Source organism: Miscanthus floridulus, chromosome 8 (genome assembly GCF_019320115.1).
Source record: "Miscanthus floridulus cultivar M001 chromosome 8, ASM1932011v1, whole genome shotgun sequence".
Classification (NCBI taxonomy): Eukaryota; Viridiplantae; Streptophyta; class Magnoliopsida; order Poales; family Poaceae; genus Miscanthus; species Miscanthus floridulus.
The window spans coordinates 196,210,669-196,230,770 of record NC_089587.1 but is presented as its reverse complement, the minus strand read 5'-3'; the positions used below and the strand labels follow the sequence as shown (position 1 = coordinate 196,230,770).

General features: G+C 47.4%; 1 protein-coding gene and 1 pseudogene across 1 annotated transcript; one reads left to right on the top strand and one right to left on the bottom strand.

Moving 5' to 3' along the window:
- Positions 1 to 9,959: 9,959 nt before the first annotated feature.
- LOC136470458 (uncharacterized) lies at positions 9,960 to 12,209 on the bottom strand (annotated as a pseudogene).
- A 3,472-nt stretch (positions 12,210 to 15,681) lies between these two features.
- Positions 15,682 to 18,998, top strand: LOC136474471 (iron-phytosiderophore transporter yellow stripe 1-like). Its single transcript, XM_066472037.1, has 8 exons — positions 15,682 to 15,802; positions 15,921 to 16,385; positions 16,479 to 16,648; positions 16,875 to 16,972; positions 17,094 to 17,228; positions 17,314 to 17,503; positions 17,633 to 17,750; positions 17,838 to 18,998. The coding sequence occupies exons 2-8, from the start codon at positions 15,998 to 16,000 to the stop codon at positions 18,770 to 18,772; spliced, it is 2,034 nt and encodes a 677-aa protein (XP_066328134.1). The 5' UTR covers positions 15,682 to 15,802; positions 15,921 to 15,997; the 3' UTR covers positions 18,773 to 18,998.
- Positions 18,999 to 20,102: the final 1,104 nt, after the last annotated feature.

Below are 20,102 nucleotides of genomic sequence, written 5' to 3'. Positions count from 1 at the left end.
CTTTGTAATTGACCTACAAAAGAAGATCAATTCTTTTTAGATATCCAAACTTGCTTGGGTCCTTGAAGGTTAGTTACTAAGCTCTTTAGAACCCAAATGGCCTTCTTCTTTGAGCCAATCCATGGTTTACCAATGAACTTAGCCTTTACACCATTTGTACCCTTAGTAAGCATATAGCGTGAATCAAGCTTAATGGAGGATACATTAGCATTTTTGCTCTTATTTTTGCATTCTTGCTCTTTGTGACTCACTTGCTTGTAACTAGTACAAAACCGACCATTGTTCTTCATAAAACTAGTCTTGTAAGGAGCAAAGGCCGCTTTGCCTTTCTTGAGGGTATAGCCCAATCCCTCTTTGTAGAGAGAAGCTCTTTGGCTATCCAAGCACATAAGCAAGCGGTCCTCACCACCATAAGGCTTAGCTAAGGTGTGAGTGAGCTTAGTGACCTCCTTCTTGAGGTTCTCATTCTCAACCACTAGTGCGGCATCACAAGTGAGACCATCACTACTAGATGAGGTAGAAGTGGAAGTGCTACAAGAAGGGTTAGTAGTAGCAACAATGATAGGCATAGGTAGTGGTTCATCAATTATATCATAAGTTAAACCTACATTACAAGTTTCAATATGCTTCTTTTTATTTTGCTCATCAAGCAAAGAGGAATGAGCCTTTTCAAGCTTTTTGTGAGCTTTGCCAAGCTTCTTATTGGCTTCCTCTAGCCTCCCATGAGATGCATTGAGCTCATCAAAGGCTTGTTTAAGGGCTTTTAGTTCCTTACGCAAGCTTTTGCATTCCCTTCTCTTGATATTAAAGTGTTCTCTAGCATCTTCTAGCATGTCAAATAATTCATCCTTAGTAGGTTCATCATCATCACTATCACTATCATTTTTATTTTCATGTTCATTATCATCAATATGTTCTTTATCACTTTCATCATCACAAGATTATACCTTAGTGGCCTTAGCCATGAAGCATGATAAAGATTCGAAGAGAGAAGGCTTCTCATTGATGGCAATGCTTGCAAGAACCTTCTTCTTGGTGGTCTTGTGATCATCACTATCATCATCATCATCACTTGAGGAAGCATCACTATCCTAAGTGACTACATATGAACCACCCTTCTTCTTCTTGAAGGCCATCTTGTCCTTCTTCTTTTTCTTTTCTTTCTTGTCCTTCTTCTTATTCTTCTTGTTGTCATCATCATTATCACTATTGTATGGGCATTGAGCAACAAGATGATCTTTGCTTCCACACTTGAAGCACCTTCTTGACTCTTCTTTGTTCTTGAATGAAGACTTCTTTCTTCTAGCACGATAGCCCTTTTTCACCATGAACTTGCCAAATCTCTTGACAAATAGAGTCATCCTTTCATCATCATCATCATCCCAAGATTCATCTTCTTCACTTGATGTTTCTTGCTTTGCTTTGCCCTTGGATGATGTGGCTTTGAATGCCATGCTATTCTTCTTGTCATCTTTCTTCTCTTCTTTCTTCTCTCTCTTTTCTTCCTTCTCATCATCATCTCTATAAGCATCATTGGTTATGATATCTCCCAAGATTTGATTTGGTGTCATTGTATCCAAACCGGACCTCAATAGAATAGTGACCAATGTACCAAATCTTGAGGGTAAGCATCTCAAGAACTTATTTGAGAACTCCTTGTCCTCTATCTTCTCACCAAGTGCCTTGAGATCATTTACAATTACTTCCATCTGATGGAACATGTCTGGCACACTCTTATCTTCCTTCATCTTGAAAGTAGCAAATTTATCCTTAAGAATGTATGCCTTTGCACCCTTGATTGCCTTGATGCCCTCAAATGATTCTTCCAATTTCTTCCATGCCTCATGAGCTCTCTCAATGTTCTTGATTTGCTCAAATGTTCTCTCATCCAAAGCATCATGGATGGCACTAAGAGCAGTGTTATTGTTTTGGAGTAGCAATTCTTCGGCGGCGGTGGGAGTCTCTTCATCTTCAATCTCAATTTTTGTTTTTACCACCTTTCAAATCTTCCTATTGATTGACTTGATATATATTGTTATCTTAGCCTTCCAATAGAGATAATTTGTGCCATCAAATTGGGGTGGCTTCTTGGTGTTGTTGATTTGAGCCATTTTAACACCGAAGGTTGTTAAGCCTCAAATAACGGTGACCTCGGCTCTGATACCACTTGAAAGGTCCTAATAGCTAGAGGGGGGTGAATAGCCTAATAAAAATTTCTACAACAACACTTAACAAAATGGTTAGACAACTATGAGGCGAAGCAAGTGTTGCGCTAGCCTACTCAAGATACAAGCCACCTACCACAATTCTAGTTTAGATAGTGTCTATTTACACAATAGCTATGACACTACCCTATGTTAGTGTGCTCTCAAAGTCTAACTAAAGAGCCACACCAACCAAGCAAGCAAGCTCTCACAACTAGCTACACTAAAAAGCTTGTCAACTAGTTTGCGGTAAAGTAATGAGAGTGATCAAGAGAGTTATACCGCCGTGTAGATGAAGAACCAATCAATCACAAAGATGAATAACAATGAAGACCAATCACCTCGGAATCAATGATGAACACAATGATTTTTACCGAGGTTCACTTGCTTGCCGGCAAGCTAGTCCTTGTTGTGGTGATTCACTCACTTGGAGGTTCATGCGCTAATTGGCTTCACACGTCAAACCCTCGATAGGGTGCCGCACAACCAACACAAGATGAGGATCACACAAGCCACGAGCAATCCACTAGAGTACCTTTTGGCTCTTCGCTGGGGAAAGGTCAAGAACCCCTCACAATCACCATGATCGGAGCCGAAGACAATCACCACCCTCCGCTCAACGATCCTCGCTGCTCCAAGCCGTTTAGGTGGTGAAAACCACCAAGAGTAACAAGCGAAATCCGCATCAAAATACGAACACCAAGTGCCTCTAGATGCAATCACTCAAGCAATGCACTTGGATCACTCCCAATCTCACTATGATGATGAATCAATGATGGAGATGAGTGGGAGGACTTTGGCTTAGCTCACAAGGTTGCTATGTCAATGAAAATGGCCAAAAGATATGAGCTACAGCCGGCCATGGGGCTTAAATAGAAGCCCCCACAGAATAGAGCCATTATACCCCTTCACTGGGCATAAAACAGGCTGACCAGACGCTCCGGTCCAACTGACTGGACGCTGCTCCTCAGCGTCCGGTTGCCCGATGGCATCCACGTGTCTCCTTCGTTCAACTATGAACGTTTGATCTCAACGGTCGGTATGTTGATCAGATGCTCCGACGGAGTTGATCGGACACTAGACCCCTAGCGTCTGGTCGTTTACAGTAAGGGTCCAAAATATGTTTTTGCCGACCGGACACGTCCGGTTAGGCTTGACCGGACACAGCCCAGCGTCTGGTGGTTAACCCTAAGCACTGTGTCAACCGACAACATGACCGGACGTAGCCTTTCAGTGTCTGGTCGCAGAGCGACCCAACGTCCGGTTAGTTGACCGACGCTAGCATCATTTCGACCAACTCTATTTTACTTCAAACTTCTCCACCCTTGCTCCAATGTGCCAACCACCAAGTGTATCACCTTGTGCACATGTGTTAGCATATTTTCACAAACATTTTCAAGGGTGTTAGCACTCCACTAGATCCTAAATGCATATGCAATGAGTTAGAGCATCTAGTGGCACTTTGATAACCGCATTCTGATACGAGTTTCACTCCTCTTAATAGTACGGCTATCAAACCTAAATGTGAACACACTCTCTAAGTATCTTGATCACCAAAACAAAATAGCTCCTACAAGTTATACCTTTGCCTTGAGCTTTTTGTTTTTTCTCTTTCTTCTTTTCAAGTTTAAGCCCTTGGTCATTGCCATGCCATCACCATTGTCATGCTATGATATTCATTAGCTTCTCCACTTGAAGTGTGCTACCTATCTCAGGACCACTTGATAAACTAGGTTAGCACTTAGGGTTTCATCAATTCACCAAAACTAAACTAGAGCTTTCACACAGTCCCTAAGGAAGTGGAACTTGACATCGATGTGCTTGCTCCGGTTGTGGAGAACCAGATTCTTCATGAGGGCGATGGCGGGCTAGTTGTCCACCATAAGTGTTGGTGGATGAGCTTTCACACCGGTCAGCTCACCCAGCAGTTGGCGTAGCCAGACAGCTTGGCACACCGCTATGGCCGCCGCCATGTACTCTACCTCGCACGTGGACAACGCCACCACCTTCTGTTTCAGCGACAACCATGAGATTGGAGCTGACCCGAGGAAGACGAGAACGCCAGAGGTACTCCGCCGTCCATTGATGTCCCCCGCCATGTCTGCATTGCTGAACACAGTGAGCTGTAGCCCACTTCCGCCGGTCTTAGGGAAGATGATCCCCTAATCCACCATCACATTGGCGTAGCGCAGCAGCCGCTTCACCGGTGATCCTCTCGGGGATCCTCCATGAAGCGGCTAATGTAGTCTATGGCGAACGCAATGTCCGACCTCGTGTGGATTAGGTAGCGCAGACCACCGATGATGCTCCGATAGAGTGTTGTATCTACCTTCGCCGTGGTATTGGCCTTCGTCAGCTTCAGTCACTCCTCCATCGGAGTCACACACGGCTTGCACTCAGCCATGTCGCTCTGCTCCAACAGCTTCGAGGTGTACGCGCTCTGACTGAGCGTGAGCGCCTCCTTCCCCTATCTCACCTCGATGCCGACGACGAGCTCCTCCTTCCCCAGTCACCGCTTGTAGAGCACATGCTCAGTCAGCACCATGTGAACCCAAGCTCGCCCAGCGTGGCGTCAAGCTTGGTGTTCCATGCTCGCGGGGCCTGCTGCAGCCCATAGAGCGCCTTGCACAGTTGGAGCACCCTGTGCTTCGCTCCCTTAACAGCAAAACCTAGAGGTTGCCTGACGAAGACCGTCTCTGCCAGCTTACCGTTGAGGAAAGCCGATTTTATGTCCAGGTGATGGACGCGCTAGTCCTTCACTGCTGCCAAAGCCAGCAGCAGCCGGATAGACTCCATGCGTGCTACTGGTATAAAGACTTCCTCAAAGTCGATGCCATCATGTTGGACAAAGCATCAGGCGATGAGACTCGCCTTGTGCTTGACAATGGCGCCACGCTCGTCCCGCTTGACCTTGTACACCCACTTCAGGCCGATCGGACGACATCCTACAGGTGGATCGACGAGCTCCCAAGTCTCATTTTCCTCAATTGCCTTCATCTCCTCCAGCATCGCCCATCGCCAATTTGCATCGCGCTCGGCTAGCGTGAACGTGGGTGGTTCCTCTACACTAACGAGAAGCATCTCTGGGTCATTGAGCAGCCTACTCGCTAGGCCTAAGGAGCCCGTGCCATCGATGATGTCGTCCAGTCTGTGGAACCGCACCTCCTCACCATCGTGGAAGGCATCCACGAACTCGGTGATGTCGCTTGGAGGTGAGGCGAACTTGATGCAGTCACCTGTTCCACCGGAGTGGTCGGCACAACACCTGGACTGCTCAGCACCCCGGCTGCAGTGCTTGGCACTACTCTTGGACCGCTCGTCACCACCCTTGGAGTGATCGACACCACTGCATGAGTGCTTGGTACCAGTCTTGGAGTGGTCGGCACCACTGAAGACCTCTTGGCTCCGCTATAGGAGCGTTCGGCACCCGTCCTGGAGTGGTCGGCACCACTACAGGACCGCTCGGCACCACTCCTGGAGTGCTTGGCACTCCTCCTGGAGTGCTCAGCACCACCCTAGGAGTGCTCGGCTCTATTGCTAGAGTGGTCGGCATCTCCTCTCCAGCGTCTCCACCACCGTGGATGACCAAGTGCTCGACGACGAAGGTGCTGGTGAAGCCGCCAGCTTCTCCCGTGCTCAGACTATCCTAGTCCTAGGTCGCCTTCTTGTCGAACACGACATCGCGCGAGACAACCACCTTGCCTCTGTGTGGGTCATAGAGCTGGTACGCCTTGGTACATTCCTTGTAGCCCAGGAGCACCATCGGTGTGCTCCTATCCTCTAGCTTGGTGAGGACCGGCTTCATCTTCCTGATGTGGCTGATGCAGCCGAATGTCCGAAGAAAGGACACGCTCGGCTTGCACCCATACCAAGCTTCGAACGATGTCACGCCCTTCAAGGCCTTTGTGGGCGCGTGGTTGAGGATGAACACCACCATGGTCACCGCCTCACCCTAGAACCTTGTCGGTATGCTCTTGGCCTTCATCATGGATCGAGCCATGCCGACCATCGTCTGGTTCCGCCTCTCCACCACGCCATTCTGCTGTGGCGAGTATGGCGTGGTGTGGTGTTGCACTACACCTTGAGTTGCACCACACGTTGATCCACGCAGTACGCAGCGAACTCCACCAAAGTGAATTCGTCACCGCGATCAGTCCGCAGCACGCGTAGCTTCTTGTCGCTCTCTGACTCTGTGCGCGCCTTGAACTTCTTAATCGCCTCCATCGCCTCGTCCTTGCTCGTCAGGAGTTGCAGCCACATATAATGACTGCAATCATCCACGAGCAGGAGGAAATACCACTAACCACCATTTGTGTTTGATGTGATTGACCCGTAGAGATCGCCAAGGATGAGCTCGAGAGCGTTCGCCGCGCAATACTTGGCCTCCTTTGAGAACTACAGCCTCCTTTGCTTCCCGGCCAGGCAGTTGTCACACAGCTCGCCTACGTGCTTGATGTGGGTCAGCCCTCGGACCATCTTCTCCAGTCGACCGAGCGCGTCAAAGCTGAGATGGCTGAACCGGATATGCCACAGCCAAGGCTCCTCGGTGTGCCGTGCTGCCAGGCACATCGGCTGCTCCACCTTCAAGTCGAGCAGGTACAATTGATTACGTGAGCGTTTTACCTTCACGAGAAGACACCGCTCCCGATCTCGAATCTTCAGGATCCCACTCTCGATCAATACCTTGCATCCACGCTCGTCCAACTACCCAATGCTGACGATGCTTGAACGTAGCTGCGGGATGTAGTACACATCCATTAGCGCGCGGTGCTCACTGTTCTAGCACCTAAAGATGATGGTGCCGCGCCCTCGGATCGTCACCCTTGAGCCATCACCGAACTTCACCGTGCCCATCATGTCGCCGTCGAGCTCGGAGAAGGCTTCCTTAGAGCCCGTCATGTGGTTGCTGGCGTCGGAGTCTAGGTACCACAGCTGCTCTTGCTCGCCGCCCACACGTCCGAGGTGGATTTGGGCACGCGGTTCCTCGAGGTTGACAGCCTTCAGAGCCTTGCCGTGCCCTTCCACTGCCATCACCTCTCCCTTCTCCTTGGCCTCAACGTCGTGCAGTACACAGAACGTCGCCATCAGGAGAGTGGCTTCATCATCCTCATCAGCCTACGCTAAATGAGCCTCAGCCTTCTTCTTCTGCTTGCGATTTGGGCACTCCTTTGCCCAATGGCCTGTCTTCCCATAGCGCCGTCAGGCGTTGGGGTCGACCTTCTTCTTCTTCTCCGAAGAAGCCTTGCCGCGGCGCTTGCCATTGCCACCACGGCTGGAGGAGGCTTCCCCGGACTTCTTCTCCATCCGGGCAGCCCACTCCTCCTCTGTCAGCTGCAGTTTGCCGCTGTCTGTTGTTGCTGTGGTCTGCTCCATGTGCTCGTCCACCACCCGTAGATGACCTGTCACATCCTCAATGGTGAGGGTAGACAAGTCCAGCATCGTCTCTATAAGAGAGCGATCTGGATGTACTTCATCAGCACGGACTGGAGATACTTGGAGACCACCTCTTCTTCGTCGATGGTGATGCCGTGGCTCCTCAGCTTGCTGATGAGCGACTGTAGGTGGAGGGAGAAGTCCTCTACTGACTCACCATCCTTAAACTTGAGGTTAGCGTACTCCTGCTTCAGCGGCTGGGCCGTCGCCTTCTTTGCGTGGTCGGAGCCGACGCGCATCGCTGCAATGGCCTCCCACGTCTCCTTAGCAGAGTTCTTCGCCCCCACCGGCTCCCTGTACTCCGCTGGCACAACAGCGAAGATAGCCTCCAACGCTGATATGTTATCTTCTTCGTTGTCGGTGCCCTTGTCAATGGTATTCCAGAGCTGTTGGGCTCTGAGCTTGACCTTCATGGTCATCGCACACTCGCCATAGTTGGTGCGAGTCAGCGTCAGCCAACTGGTGCCCCAACTGGTGCCGCTGACCTCCTACACCGTGCGCACGACGACCTCCTGTCGTGGCTGGGCGGTTAGTCCAGCGACGACGCTTGTACGGCTCTGATACCATTTGTTGGTCCTGAGATCTCCCGTACGGGTGAGCCGACCGCTCACCGTCGTTGCCGACCACACACTATGGCTTGAGGTAGAAAAGGGAGGGAGAACAGAGCGCACACATACAGCACAAACACTAGCATTGGCCGGAGCTCTGTAGAGGAGATGGCAAAACTGAACTCTCTCTCTTTACTGAGTTGCAGTGCGAAGCTATATATATAACTCTACCCATCTAATCCTAGTACACAGACATGCTAGGCTGTCAGGCTGCTATAGTGACTAGATATGACAACAGAGCTGACTTTAGCTCCTGCTCCTTCTGTGGCTATAGTGCGGCAGAGGAGTCTTTCGGCGCCTACCCCTGCCGCGGCTATAGTGCAATAGCAGGGGAGCCCTTTCGGCGTCTGCCCCTGCCACGCGTACATAGGGAGAACAACAGATTACTTTACATATCATGTTGAAAGTAAGCAATTCAGCAAGATTATAGATAAAAGGCTTCAGGGCCACTACTCTAAGCAGGGCGCTAGAAAAATTGCCAAGTTAGCCAACAGCTGCCTTGCAAAAGCAGAGAAGGGATCGTCCAACAATGAGAGAAGTGGTCGAGAGCCTGAAGCAAGCAATGCACACAAAGAGTTAGATGGGAAAAACAGGGAGTTTGGGTGAGACTCCACCACCAGAGGAAGTATCTGGAAAACCAACCACAGAGGATGTTGCCGTGGCATCTGCAAGGCGGAGGATGCTTCATCTGGCTGCCCTAGGTGAGAATGCAAACAGCATTGTGAGGAGGAGATTTATGCTCATGAGGACTGCGGCTACTCCAACTCCTACATAATATTGAGTTGTAGTTGTGATCTTTTTTTTTACTGTACTTTTTTAAGTGGTTATGATTTATGAATATAGGATCGTTGGTGATGTTTTCATCATGTCAGTGTAAATCTATTAGGTGACCAAACATTCTTTTTTTTACTTGTGTGCTTTCTATAGGTAGGGTAGATCTGAGACTCAAGAGTTACTATTGTAAATGTTTCGTTGCTATAAAGGATCATAGGTGTGAAATGTAATTCAGTTCTCTATGTTTGACTGCAACTTTGAACATTGTAAAGGTAGATAGTATTAAAGGTGCCAAATTCTTCTTTTCCATACTGGATTTTGCCTTTTACCATTGACTGATACTTCTATAGTGGCTAGCGGTATTTTTAAGGCCCGCTGTTTTAGACTTTTATGTATGAAATACATGTTGTGCACTATTTTTTTACTGCATGATTTCAGCTTGTAAAGTTAGGATCATAGCAGTTTCTTTCTTTTCCTACTCGTGTAACATAAATTATAACCGTGAGCATGTACCCTGAGTTGTTACACGTATTAGTTTCCTTTCCTGGTAGGATCCCATGTGCAAAATGTAATTCCTATAGTGCTGATCCAGAATTATTATGATGTTATTTCAAACTTAATATGGTGAAATGTACCTTCAAGAGTTTTGACTTATTAGTGGGTCAAACCTTTACTTCGTACAAGTTCCTAAAGAAACGAATCAAATGCACAGTCTTCTGCTAGTGTACATTTGATTTTTTTGGATTTCCTAAAGAACATGTACTAAGCACAAGAAAGGGAATTTTTTTATTGAAGATGCTGTACTTAAATCTTGATCAAAGAGTTACATCATACAGTACATATTGCAACAAAGCTGCAAGTTCTTGAACAAACAATTTTATTTTGCTGATAGAAACTGGCTTGAAACCTTACAGACCTTCAGTATATGGCCACCAGGCAATCATTTTTCTGCATTTGGGAAAGCTGAGCCAGTCTTGTTATCCCCCAACCTGTAGCACTTGATATTCGCTGAATATTGGCCGCCAATATCTACATGGTTATCTTCCCCTCCAGCAAAGAAGCAGAGAGTGTGTAGTGCAATTTCAAACTCTGGACTGACACCAATCAATGTGCTGGATACAGATATTAAAACTCCATGCCACTCAAACTGAACGATGAGCAGTTGTGTTTCAGAGTTTGGCAGGGAACAACTAAAAAAGTTTAGCTCCGTTATGACATATCACATATGTGTACCACAAGTATATTGGGATGGTACTAACCAACTCCACACGCCTCATTGGGAATATGTACCCTTGGTAATCAACATTGGCATTGGATTCTTCCAGGTAAAACAGCACATTAGTCTCCAGCACCATCATAATCTCATTCAAATACGGAAACAAACAAAATTATGACGCTGCAGCACTACAAGAAGTCAGGAACTTGCCTGAATCTGTGGAAGCCTGATACTTCAGTCTCGCCTTGCCTCTGCCCCTTGATCTCTCCAACAAACACATGTTCAAAGGCAGAAGAACTACTAGAGGTCTAGAGCAGCCACCTCTTCCACACAAATCAAACCACAGGGATGTCAGCATTGTCTTGAAGTCCTCATAGTCCTGAGACGTGGCCTCCTTCACCACCAAATACTGATGCAAGTACTTGATTGGATCACTTCTTGAAATCTCCTCAATAAAAGCAGCTTCTTCATGCTCCTCCTGCTGGGTGACTGATTCTTGTATCCTTGGTGGGGGTTGTAGTTATCAAGGAGTGCACAGAAACGGGAGTACATAGGCCTCCACAGTACACTCTCTTCCAGCCAGCTGAACAGATTTTAGGTGCCTTGTTGCCTTTATGATAAACCTTCTTCCCTTCACCACATTGAACTGTGTAGTCCTTCCCAGGAGTGAGGCGGTTTAGATCAAGTTCCCATAGCCGACCGCATGCTTTTGATAATTTGTTGAGTTCCTCCCTGGTAGGCTCAACGTTTAGGCCATGGTGGATATGACTGACAACCTCAGAGTATTCTTGCTCAGATGGTAGTCTTGTATATCCCTTCCATTGGTCAGAGTGCTTCACAGAGTTAATAGAAGTTTAGAATTCAGAAAAGAAGAAAATATTAATATGGCCACCACATAATCAGACTTCTCTAAGAGGATGCAAGACTGCAAGTTGTAGGCAACGTTATATGGGTACAATGAGAAAGTTGGAATTAAAACGCTGAGAAACAAAATAACCAAAACACAACTCCATCTGATAACAAACAAGTGTCTGCATGACATGGTCTACACATATAACTGAGTTCAGTAAATAAGTAGTTTCTATTTTTAGTATATTTGTAAGAAACTTATAGAATTATAACATTCAGACTCTCAAATAGGGTGAAACTTTCAATTCACATAATATCAAAATAAAGTACATACATGCGGTTGAAAAGGAATCTTGCCATAGATGTGGCTACAGCCAACGGCTGCCTAACTTGGTCAAAGTCATCTTAGCTGTGGCTACCAACTGAAAAGGCCTGTAAAAATATTTAAAAACACTGCTCAATCAGGTAACAAACAAGTGGTGTTTTCATACATTTGAAACAGATAAGGAATCTTGCCATCGATGACAAAAATAGTCTATCATAACCATATAGCAGATAAGAAAGTATCTGTGTGAGTATTGTGTTTGAATATGAACTAATGAGATAGAGTAAATATGTAAGTAATTTTGCTTTTGATTAGTTCTGAGTCCCATATTTATCTATGAATTCCAATCACTGATATCTCTTGAAAATTATTAGGTTGTGCAAGAGCATGGCTGGATGACCAGTTGCTATATTTCAAGTGTGAATTTTGAGACAACAATCTTAGACAACCAACTAATCAATTAAAAAGACAACTCATCATCATAGGAGACAACTCATAATTTTTTATATAGTCAAACAATGATAAAATTACATGTTGCCTAGACACCTGAAATATAAGAGAAAAATGAAGTCTTTTATATCTCCTTTCATACCCTACATTCTTGCTTAAACTATTTATGTGGCAACAATAGAATTTGAGGTCACCTGTTGCTTAAGCTGGAAAGATATCCATTTTTCTACTGGTCCTTAGGCAAAGTCAACCAAACAGAGCTCTGATTGGCTTGATACAATGTTGGCTCCAAAGTCAGCAACAATCCTGGTAGCAAAGCGGCATGAAGTAGGCCCGTTGCTCTTGTCCATTTTGCCCGGGGTCAAATGAGACAACTTCCCAAGCCGTGTTTAGTGCCGGCAACACATTCTCTGCTTGACTTTCAGCAACATTTTCTTTATGTATTTTTTTTCTTCTCATCAAATTAGCCTATCTCTTGTTGTTCATTCTGAGACAAAGATTCAGTTGCAGCAACTAGCAAGGATAGGCAGGTAATCTAGGAACTACATATAAATTGAGATTCATTGTATTGGTTTTGGTTCTGCCTTATCGATATATATATATGTGTGTGTGTGTGTGTGTTTTATTTACTATTTATTTAGACATAATGTATAATAGTAGTGTAGCAAAATCCAGAGAAAATTCTTTGAATGCCACTAGAACATATACTCATCCCTTCTATGCCACTTAAAATTACGGCTTCCCTTCATCGTCATTATTGGTTTATATTTTTTTGTTGCCTTATATGCAATTATGTTACTTCTAAAAACTCCGTTACCCACGGCGCTAACGGCGCACAAGGCCAGGACGCGCCCGAACGCCTGCCCCACCCATGGCTGCTGCCTGCAACTCTGCAAGTGCTGAGCTGCGAACAGGGCGCGCCCTCGCCATGCGCTGGCTGACTTGCGGAGCCGCTGCAGCTCCCAGCGCCCGTGCCGTGCCTCTTCTTACTGCGTGGATCGCCCCCGTCAGCCTCGTGCTCGCCGCCGCCATACGCTCGCCGTTCTCGTGCGCTCGCAGCTCGCCCTCGTGCCATGGTCAACCGCGTGGACCGCCTTCGTCGGCCTCGTGCTCGCCGTTGTCATATCCTCGCGCCACCTCCAGCCTCGAGTGCGCAAACGACAACCGGCTACCTCGCTTCGCCCGTGCATGCCGCTCGGTGCCTGAGTGTCCGGCGTGCGGGTGCGAGGCGTCCGGCGTGCGGTGCTGCGGTGCCAGGGGGGAGCTGCGGTGCTCAGCGATGCAGTGACCTGATGTCTATTCATCTACAAACAAGAAACTGCAATCATCTCTATTGTTGTTGGCAAGTTAATTTGCAAACAAGAATTTACATGCTGCCTATTACAAGGCCGCAGACGCTAGGCAAGAAAGACTGAAAACTCTGGGCAACAGCAAGACTGAAAACGACTTCAGGCAAGAAAGCAGACGCCAGCCGCAGGACTGCTCGGCCGGTTCCCTTGCACGCCCTCTGCTCGTCGGCTCCCCTGCACGTGACTCCCCTGCGGCTACCCAGCGGCCCTCTGCTCGTCCGGCTCCCATGCATGCGGCCTCCTCGCCGGACTCCCCTCGCCTGCGCTCGCAGTGCCCGCCTGCAGCTTGCGCCGGCACCGCCGCCTGCGCCACAGCGTCCGCCGGACCGCCCGCCCTGCGCCAGCCGAGCCCGTGAGCGCCACAGGCAAGAACGCCGGGCCGAGTCGAACGTACGGCCGACTGCATACACAAATACGGTACAGATAGGAACTGCAAGTGGGACCAAGGACGCTGGATACGTCCACAATGGTAAGTATGGGACACTCAAAGAATTGTACGGTGAATCTCCAAATATCCGGACTATGTCGTCCTTATGTTACTGGTCGGCGACGCAGGCAGCTCGCTTAGCGGCTCGCTTGACGATTTGTGTTGAACGGACGTAATCAGAGCATGGTGGAGTCAGCCCGTGTGGAGAGGCGAAGTCCCTGAGTGTGTCCGACTAAACCGTAGTCGGGCTTATGTACCAAGATGAGAACACGAGCGCGGCGAAATTGTCCGTGAGAACGTCGAAAGTAGATGCATGTATACTTGCAAGTACTCGTGGCTTGCATGATGATCTAGCTAGCTTGGCTATGCAAGTCATCAATATCCTGAGTATTTGCTATTGGCTTGCATATCCGATTGTGGATCCTTGTTCGTTTGCTGCAGACATGCAGATGGTCAGGGCCGCCTATCGTTGCGTGCCAAGATTGCCGACTCGAATCTGCTTGGTCCGAGCTTTAATTCCACGAGGGACGTACGTATCTGAATTGGAAATTGACGAGCAGCCCAACCGAGATCTTGTCAATCTAGATGCACGCACGGTGCCGCTGCCGCCAAGGCCCGACAATCGGTACTGTGAGTCCCATTGCTTCGCTGTTAAGCTTGATCAATCACAAGCTCACGCTGAACGTCGGGGGATGTCGTTGAGTTGCCGCCGTACAGTAGATTGATTCCGTCGCTGGGTGATATCGAGCCTGTCAGGCTGCTGAAGCACGCCGTCCGTCGCCGGGTGATATCGAGGCTGCTGAAGCACGCCGCCACAGCAAGTCAACTTGCCACGAGCGGCGTCGATCGTGAGGTACGTCATCTGATTTGCCATGGATCAACACACATAGCTCTACGGTGGACGTTAACTATTGACAAAAGATGCTCGACAGTTTTCTAAAGGGTATTCCACGAAAATAGATTGATCGGTAGAGGTGCACGTAATTAGGAACCGGATGTACGAAAATAGATTGATCGGTAGAGGTGCACGTAATCAGGAACCGAATGGTGACACAAGGCGTAGAGACAGCGATTTAGACAGGTTCGGACCATCTGATCGACGTAATACCGTACGTCCTGTGTCTTTGATGTATTGTATTGAATATGAGATATATGGAGATGTCGACTAGAGGACCTCTGTCTCTCCTTATATACTCTGGAGAGGTTGGGTTACAAGGAAAGTATCCTATTTGGTACTATACAATACCTTGCGGTGCACGTCGACCAGTGTCGTGTACACCTTGATCTTGTGGGCTGGGCCACCACTGATGGTGCGGCCCATGGGCCTGTTCGGCAGGACTAAAAAATAAGCCAAAACACTGTTCCAGATGATTGTTGTGAGAGAAAAATACTGTTATGTCTGGAATCACTGTTCACGTCCGTGAGTGGGCTGGCCAGTCACCGGCCAGCCAGCCAAACAACGCCCATGTCTTGTCTTGTGGATACCGGAGATCATATCCCCACATGTTCAAACAGCTAAACTTAGCTAAACTTTAGCTGGTCTTTTAGCTGGTTTGTTTAAATCACTAGCAGCTAAATTTAGCCAATGGTGGCCCAGCCCACAAGATGCCATGGAAAATTTGTTTGTTTCCCATGACAAATTTTTTGTCCTGCACTTTTAGCCTATTTTTTGACAAATTGATCCAAACAAGTACGCTAAAAGTGAGCAAAAGAGGATGCTAACATTTAGTCCATTTGCAGCTCAAGAGATGCAAAACTGAGCTAAAAACATTAGGGTGAAAGACACCTCATTTTGTACTTTTAACCCTTGTTTTTTTTTTTTGCCATGGATCCAAACACCCACAGCAAAAGTTTAGACTTTTACCATGGCAAATGGATTTACTTGGTGGATCAAACAGGCCCTTAGCAGATATGAGTACTGGACTAACGTAATAGGGCATGATTCCCCGATAAACTTCATTCAAAAGAAGTCATCATTCCATCAATTTGTCCTAGATGAACTATATACAAAGACGTGACGGCAAGAAAAATGCTGCCACCGATCAACTCGCTTGAGTCGCTTTCCTTCTTCCCCTAACAACTCTCTGGACAGCTAATAATGCGACGACTTGAAAATTTCTTAGTAGTTTTCTGCGACGAAAATACTTCAGGGTTTGGACTAGTGATTGTAAGTGAGATTTTTAGATAACGAGTTATTCTAAGTGAGATGGCATAGTTGACATTTGAAGGATTTCTCTATATAAATCCAGGCTACTCAACCTCACCATCTTCATCTTCTGATGCAGCTCACTCCCTTGGGGTTGCGCTTGTAAACATCGGCCTCTACACTTCTTGAGGCAGGGATCAAGCGATCGAGGCCGCCATGGACCGCGCGCGGAGCGGTGCCGCAGCCGCGGACGATGAGATCGAGAAGCACGAGCCGGTGCCTGAGGACATGGAGTCTGACCCGGCGGCGGCGCGCGAGAAGGAGCAGGAGCAGGTGCGGCCGTGGCGGGAGCAGGTGACCCTGCGCGGCATGGTGGCGGCGCTGCTGATCGGCTTCATGTACACCGTCATCGTCATGAAGATCGCCCTCACCACGGGTCTGGTGCCCACGCTGAACGTCTCCGCGGCGCTGATGGCGTTCCTCGCGCTCCGCGGGTGGACGCGCGTGCTGGAGCGCCTCGGCGTCGCGCACCGCCCCTTCACGCGCCAGGAGAACTGCGTCATCGAGACCTGCGCCGTCGCGTGCTACACCATCGCGTTCGGCGGTCAGCTGCTCCGCTCAGCTCAGCCCGGGATGGCGGGATGCATGCCGTCCTGACAGTTGCGCCGTTGACTGATTCGCACGCGCGTGTGTGCAGGTGGGTTCGGCTCCACGCTGCTGGGCCTGGACAAGAAGACGTACGAGCTGGCCGGGGCCTCACCGGCCAACGTGCCGGGGAGCTACAAGGACCCTGGATTCGGTTGGATGGCCGGATTCCTCGCGGCGATCAGCTTCGCCGGCCTCCTAAGCTTGATTCCCCTCAGAAAGGTGCTGCTTCCTCAACATATATATTTCGAGACAAAGCTATTCATACCATTGTCAAATGTCTATACTCCACATATAGTTTAGAATGGTTGACTTAGGAACCCCAAAATGTCACTTATTAGTGATTGGAGGGAGTACAATGTTTACAAATCTAATGAAAAGTTTGCTAGTTTTCACTTTTCAGTTATCAATAATGCTACTCGTTTTACAAGACATTTCCACTTTCCAGGTTTTGGTCATTGACTACAAGTTAACTTACCCAAGTGGAACTGCAACTGCTGTTCTCATAAACGGTTTCCACACCAAGCAAGGAGACAAGAATGCAAAGTATGGATTTCAATTCATCACCCCACCTCTGTTAGGTTCATATTTTAGGCTGTGGTTGGATCAAGCATCCCTTGATGATGAGTTATTGACCCAAGTGAACTAAATTTACTTCCCATGACAGGATGCAAGTCCGTGGGTTTCTGAAGTACTTTGGGCTTAGCTTCATATGGAGTTTTTTCCAGTGGTTCTACACAGGCGGTGATGTTTGCGGTTTTGTTCAGTTTCCCACCTTCGGTCTGAAGGCTTGGAAGCAAACGTAAGCATGCATACTCTGCTGCTTCAAAGATCTCCCTAATTTGCAGCGTGCAACGCTATCTAATTCCCAATTTCTTGGTTGTCAGATTCTTCTTTGATTTTAGCCTCACATATGTTGGTGCGGGGATGATTTGTTCGCACCTTGTGAACATCTCCACCCTCCTTGGTGCCATCCTGTCATGGGGGATACTGTGGCCACTCATAAGCAAACAAAAAGGGGATTGGTACCCTGCAAATATACCAGCAAGCAGCATGAAAAGCTTATATGGTTATAAGGTCACCGTCTTATGATCTTATCATGCATCAAACTCTTCCTTTCTTGATTATTACATTTTAAAAAAAGGGATACTGAAGACCATGTGTCACTAATGTCACTAAACATGTCAAATTTTTATTGCCTTCCAGGCTTTCCTCTGCATAGCTCTGATCATGGGAGACGGTACTTACCACTTCTTTAAGGTCTTTGGTGTCACTGTTAAGAGCCTTCATGAACGACTGAACCGGAGACGTGCTACCAACAGAGGTGAGAAAATGAAAAACACCAGAATCATCAGTTCTAGCGGCAGAGGTGAGAAAATGAATAACCTGCTGTTGTTGACTGAATGAACAGTGGCAAATGGTGGGGATGAAATGGTCCCACTTGACGATCTACAACGCGATGATATCTTCAACGGCGGGTCTTTCCCCGCCTGGGCAGCTTATGCCGGATACGCATCGCTGACCGTCATTTCAGTGATCACCATCCCACATATATTCTGGCAGATCAAGTGGTACTACGTCATCGTGGCCTATGTCCTCGCCCCTCTTCTCGGCTTCGCCAATTCCTACGGGACAGGGCTCACCGACATCAACATGGCCTACAACTACGGCAAGATCGCGCTCTTCATCTTTGCAGCTTGGGCTGGCAAGGACAACGGCGTCATCGCCGGCCTTGCCGGCGGCACCCTCGTGAAGCAGCTGGTGATGGCGTCCGCGGACCTGATGCACGATTTCAAGACGGGCCACCTGACCATGACGTCGCCGAGGTCCCTGCTCGTGGCTCAGTTCATCGGGACGGCCATGGGCTGCGTCGTCGCGCCTCTCACGTTCCTGCTCTTCTACAACGCGTTCGACATCGGGAACCCCAATGGTTACTGGAAGGCGCCGTACGGGCTGATCTACCGGAACATGGCGATCCTTGGCGTGGAGGGCTTCTCCGTGCTGCCCAAGCACTGCCTCACGCTCTCCGCTGGGTTCTTCGCGTTCGCGTTTGTCTTCAGTGTTGCCCGGGACGTCCTGCCGCTGAAGTACGCGAGGTTCGTGCCCCTGCCAATGGCGATGGCCGTGCCGTTCCTTGTGGGTGGGAGCTTCGCGATTGATATGTGCGTTGGGAGTCTGGTCGTCTTTGTCTGGAACAAGATGAACAGGAAGGAGGCTGTGTTCATGGTGCCGGCGGTTGCGTCCGGTTTGATCTGTGGAGACGGCATATGGACCTTCCCGTCTTCCGTGCTCGCTCTGGCCAAGATCAAGCCACCGATCTGCATGAAGTTCACACCTGGAAGCTAGAAACAAAATGGGCAGTTCATGAAAATGTAGAGTGCCAGATTCAGGGAAGGCATCAACTGTGATTAGTGGTAGTGGACACAATAAATTGAAGCCATGTCCCCTGTATTATCCTTGCTGTTTATGTGTGGGGTTCTCCAGGAGCTACGGTACTCGAGATTTCTAGAGCCGATATGTTTTTTTTTTGTACCTATGTTTGTGTTTTGGGAAAAAAAAGATTGCTACAGTACATTTTAACGGAAATTAATGCTCATTTTGGTTGTGTATTTACATTCTTTCAAGTTTGTGGCTACTGACTTGTATAATAGGTTGCCCACAATATGAAATCATAAATTAGGAAGTGAGTCTAGTCAGGGCAGAAAGTGTGGTTGTGCATTCACACCATGTCACCATCTAGGTAAGTTCTTTCAACTTAGGATGCATTTGGCAGTGATCCAGATTCTCGTAGAAACATTTCGTATCTAGATTATCTGAAGAAACGTTTAAGGTGATGGATCAGAATCACCTAGTGAAATTGTTTGGCCGGTAGGCTAAATTCTGATTCACAAAAAAAATGTTTTTTCATAATAAAATCATATAATGAAAATATTGTTAAAAAATATCCATTTTTGGAGTGAAAAACAACTTAAATACAACACATTTAATTTTTTGCACTTAAAAAAGTAGTTTAACTAGAAAAACTACGAATGCTAGTATAGAGAGGAGAAACAAATGAAATCTAGTGAAACTACTCGGTGACCGTTTCGGGCTTGTAGGAAAAAAAAGTACATATCCAAGTGATTGACTAATGAAACGTTTCTCTACCTACCCGTTTGGCAACGTTTCACGCTAGAATCGAAACTGCTCCGAGCTGCCAAACAAGCTCAAACTAAATTTGGGGTCCTTTTTTGTTTCAATGGTGTAGCTCCCCCCTAGGTTGGTTTTAATATTTTATGCATCCATAAATTTGATATGGTAATTGTAGTGTACTTCTTTTTCTATCATTTAAGGTAAAAAACATATACCATTCTTACTGGAGGAATTTTATTTTCCATTGCATAAACAAAGATAGTCTTTTTATTTTATACAATCTTTTTTTAGAATCAACACCTATAGTTAGATGTTTAAATATATACTTTTGCTTTTAGTTTCGCTGAAAGGTGGATGAGGAGATGGAGCATGCACCACCTAGCTTCCCAACGGATCTAAACCAACCTTACCCTATCCAAAGCACTCTTTATATCTTTCTTCATTTGTAGAAATAGAGATTTTTGTAAAAAAAAACCTCTAATAACCTTTTTAATTAGATCTCTACGTATAGACATCCACTATTTCAAATTTCTCGCTAGCCAAA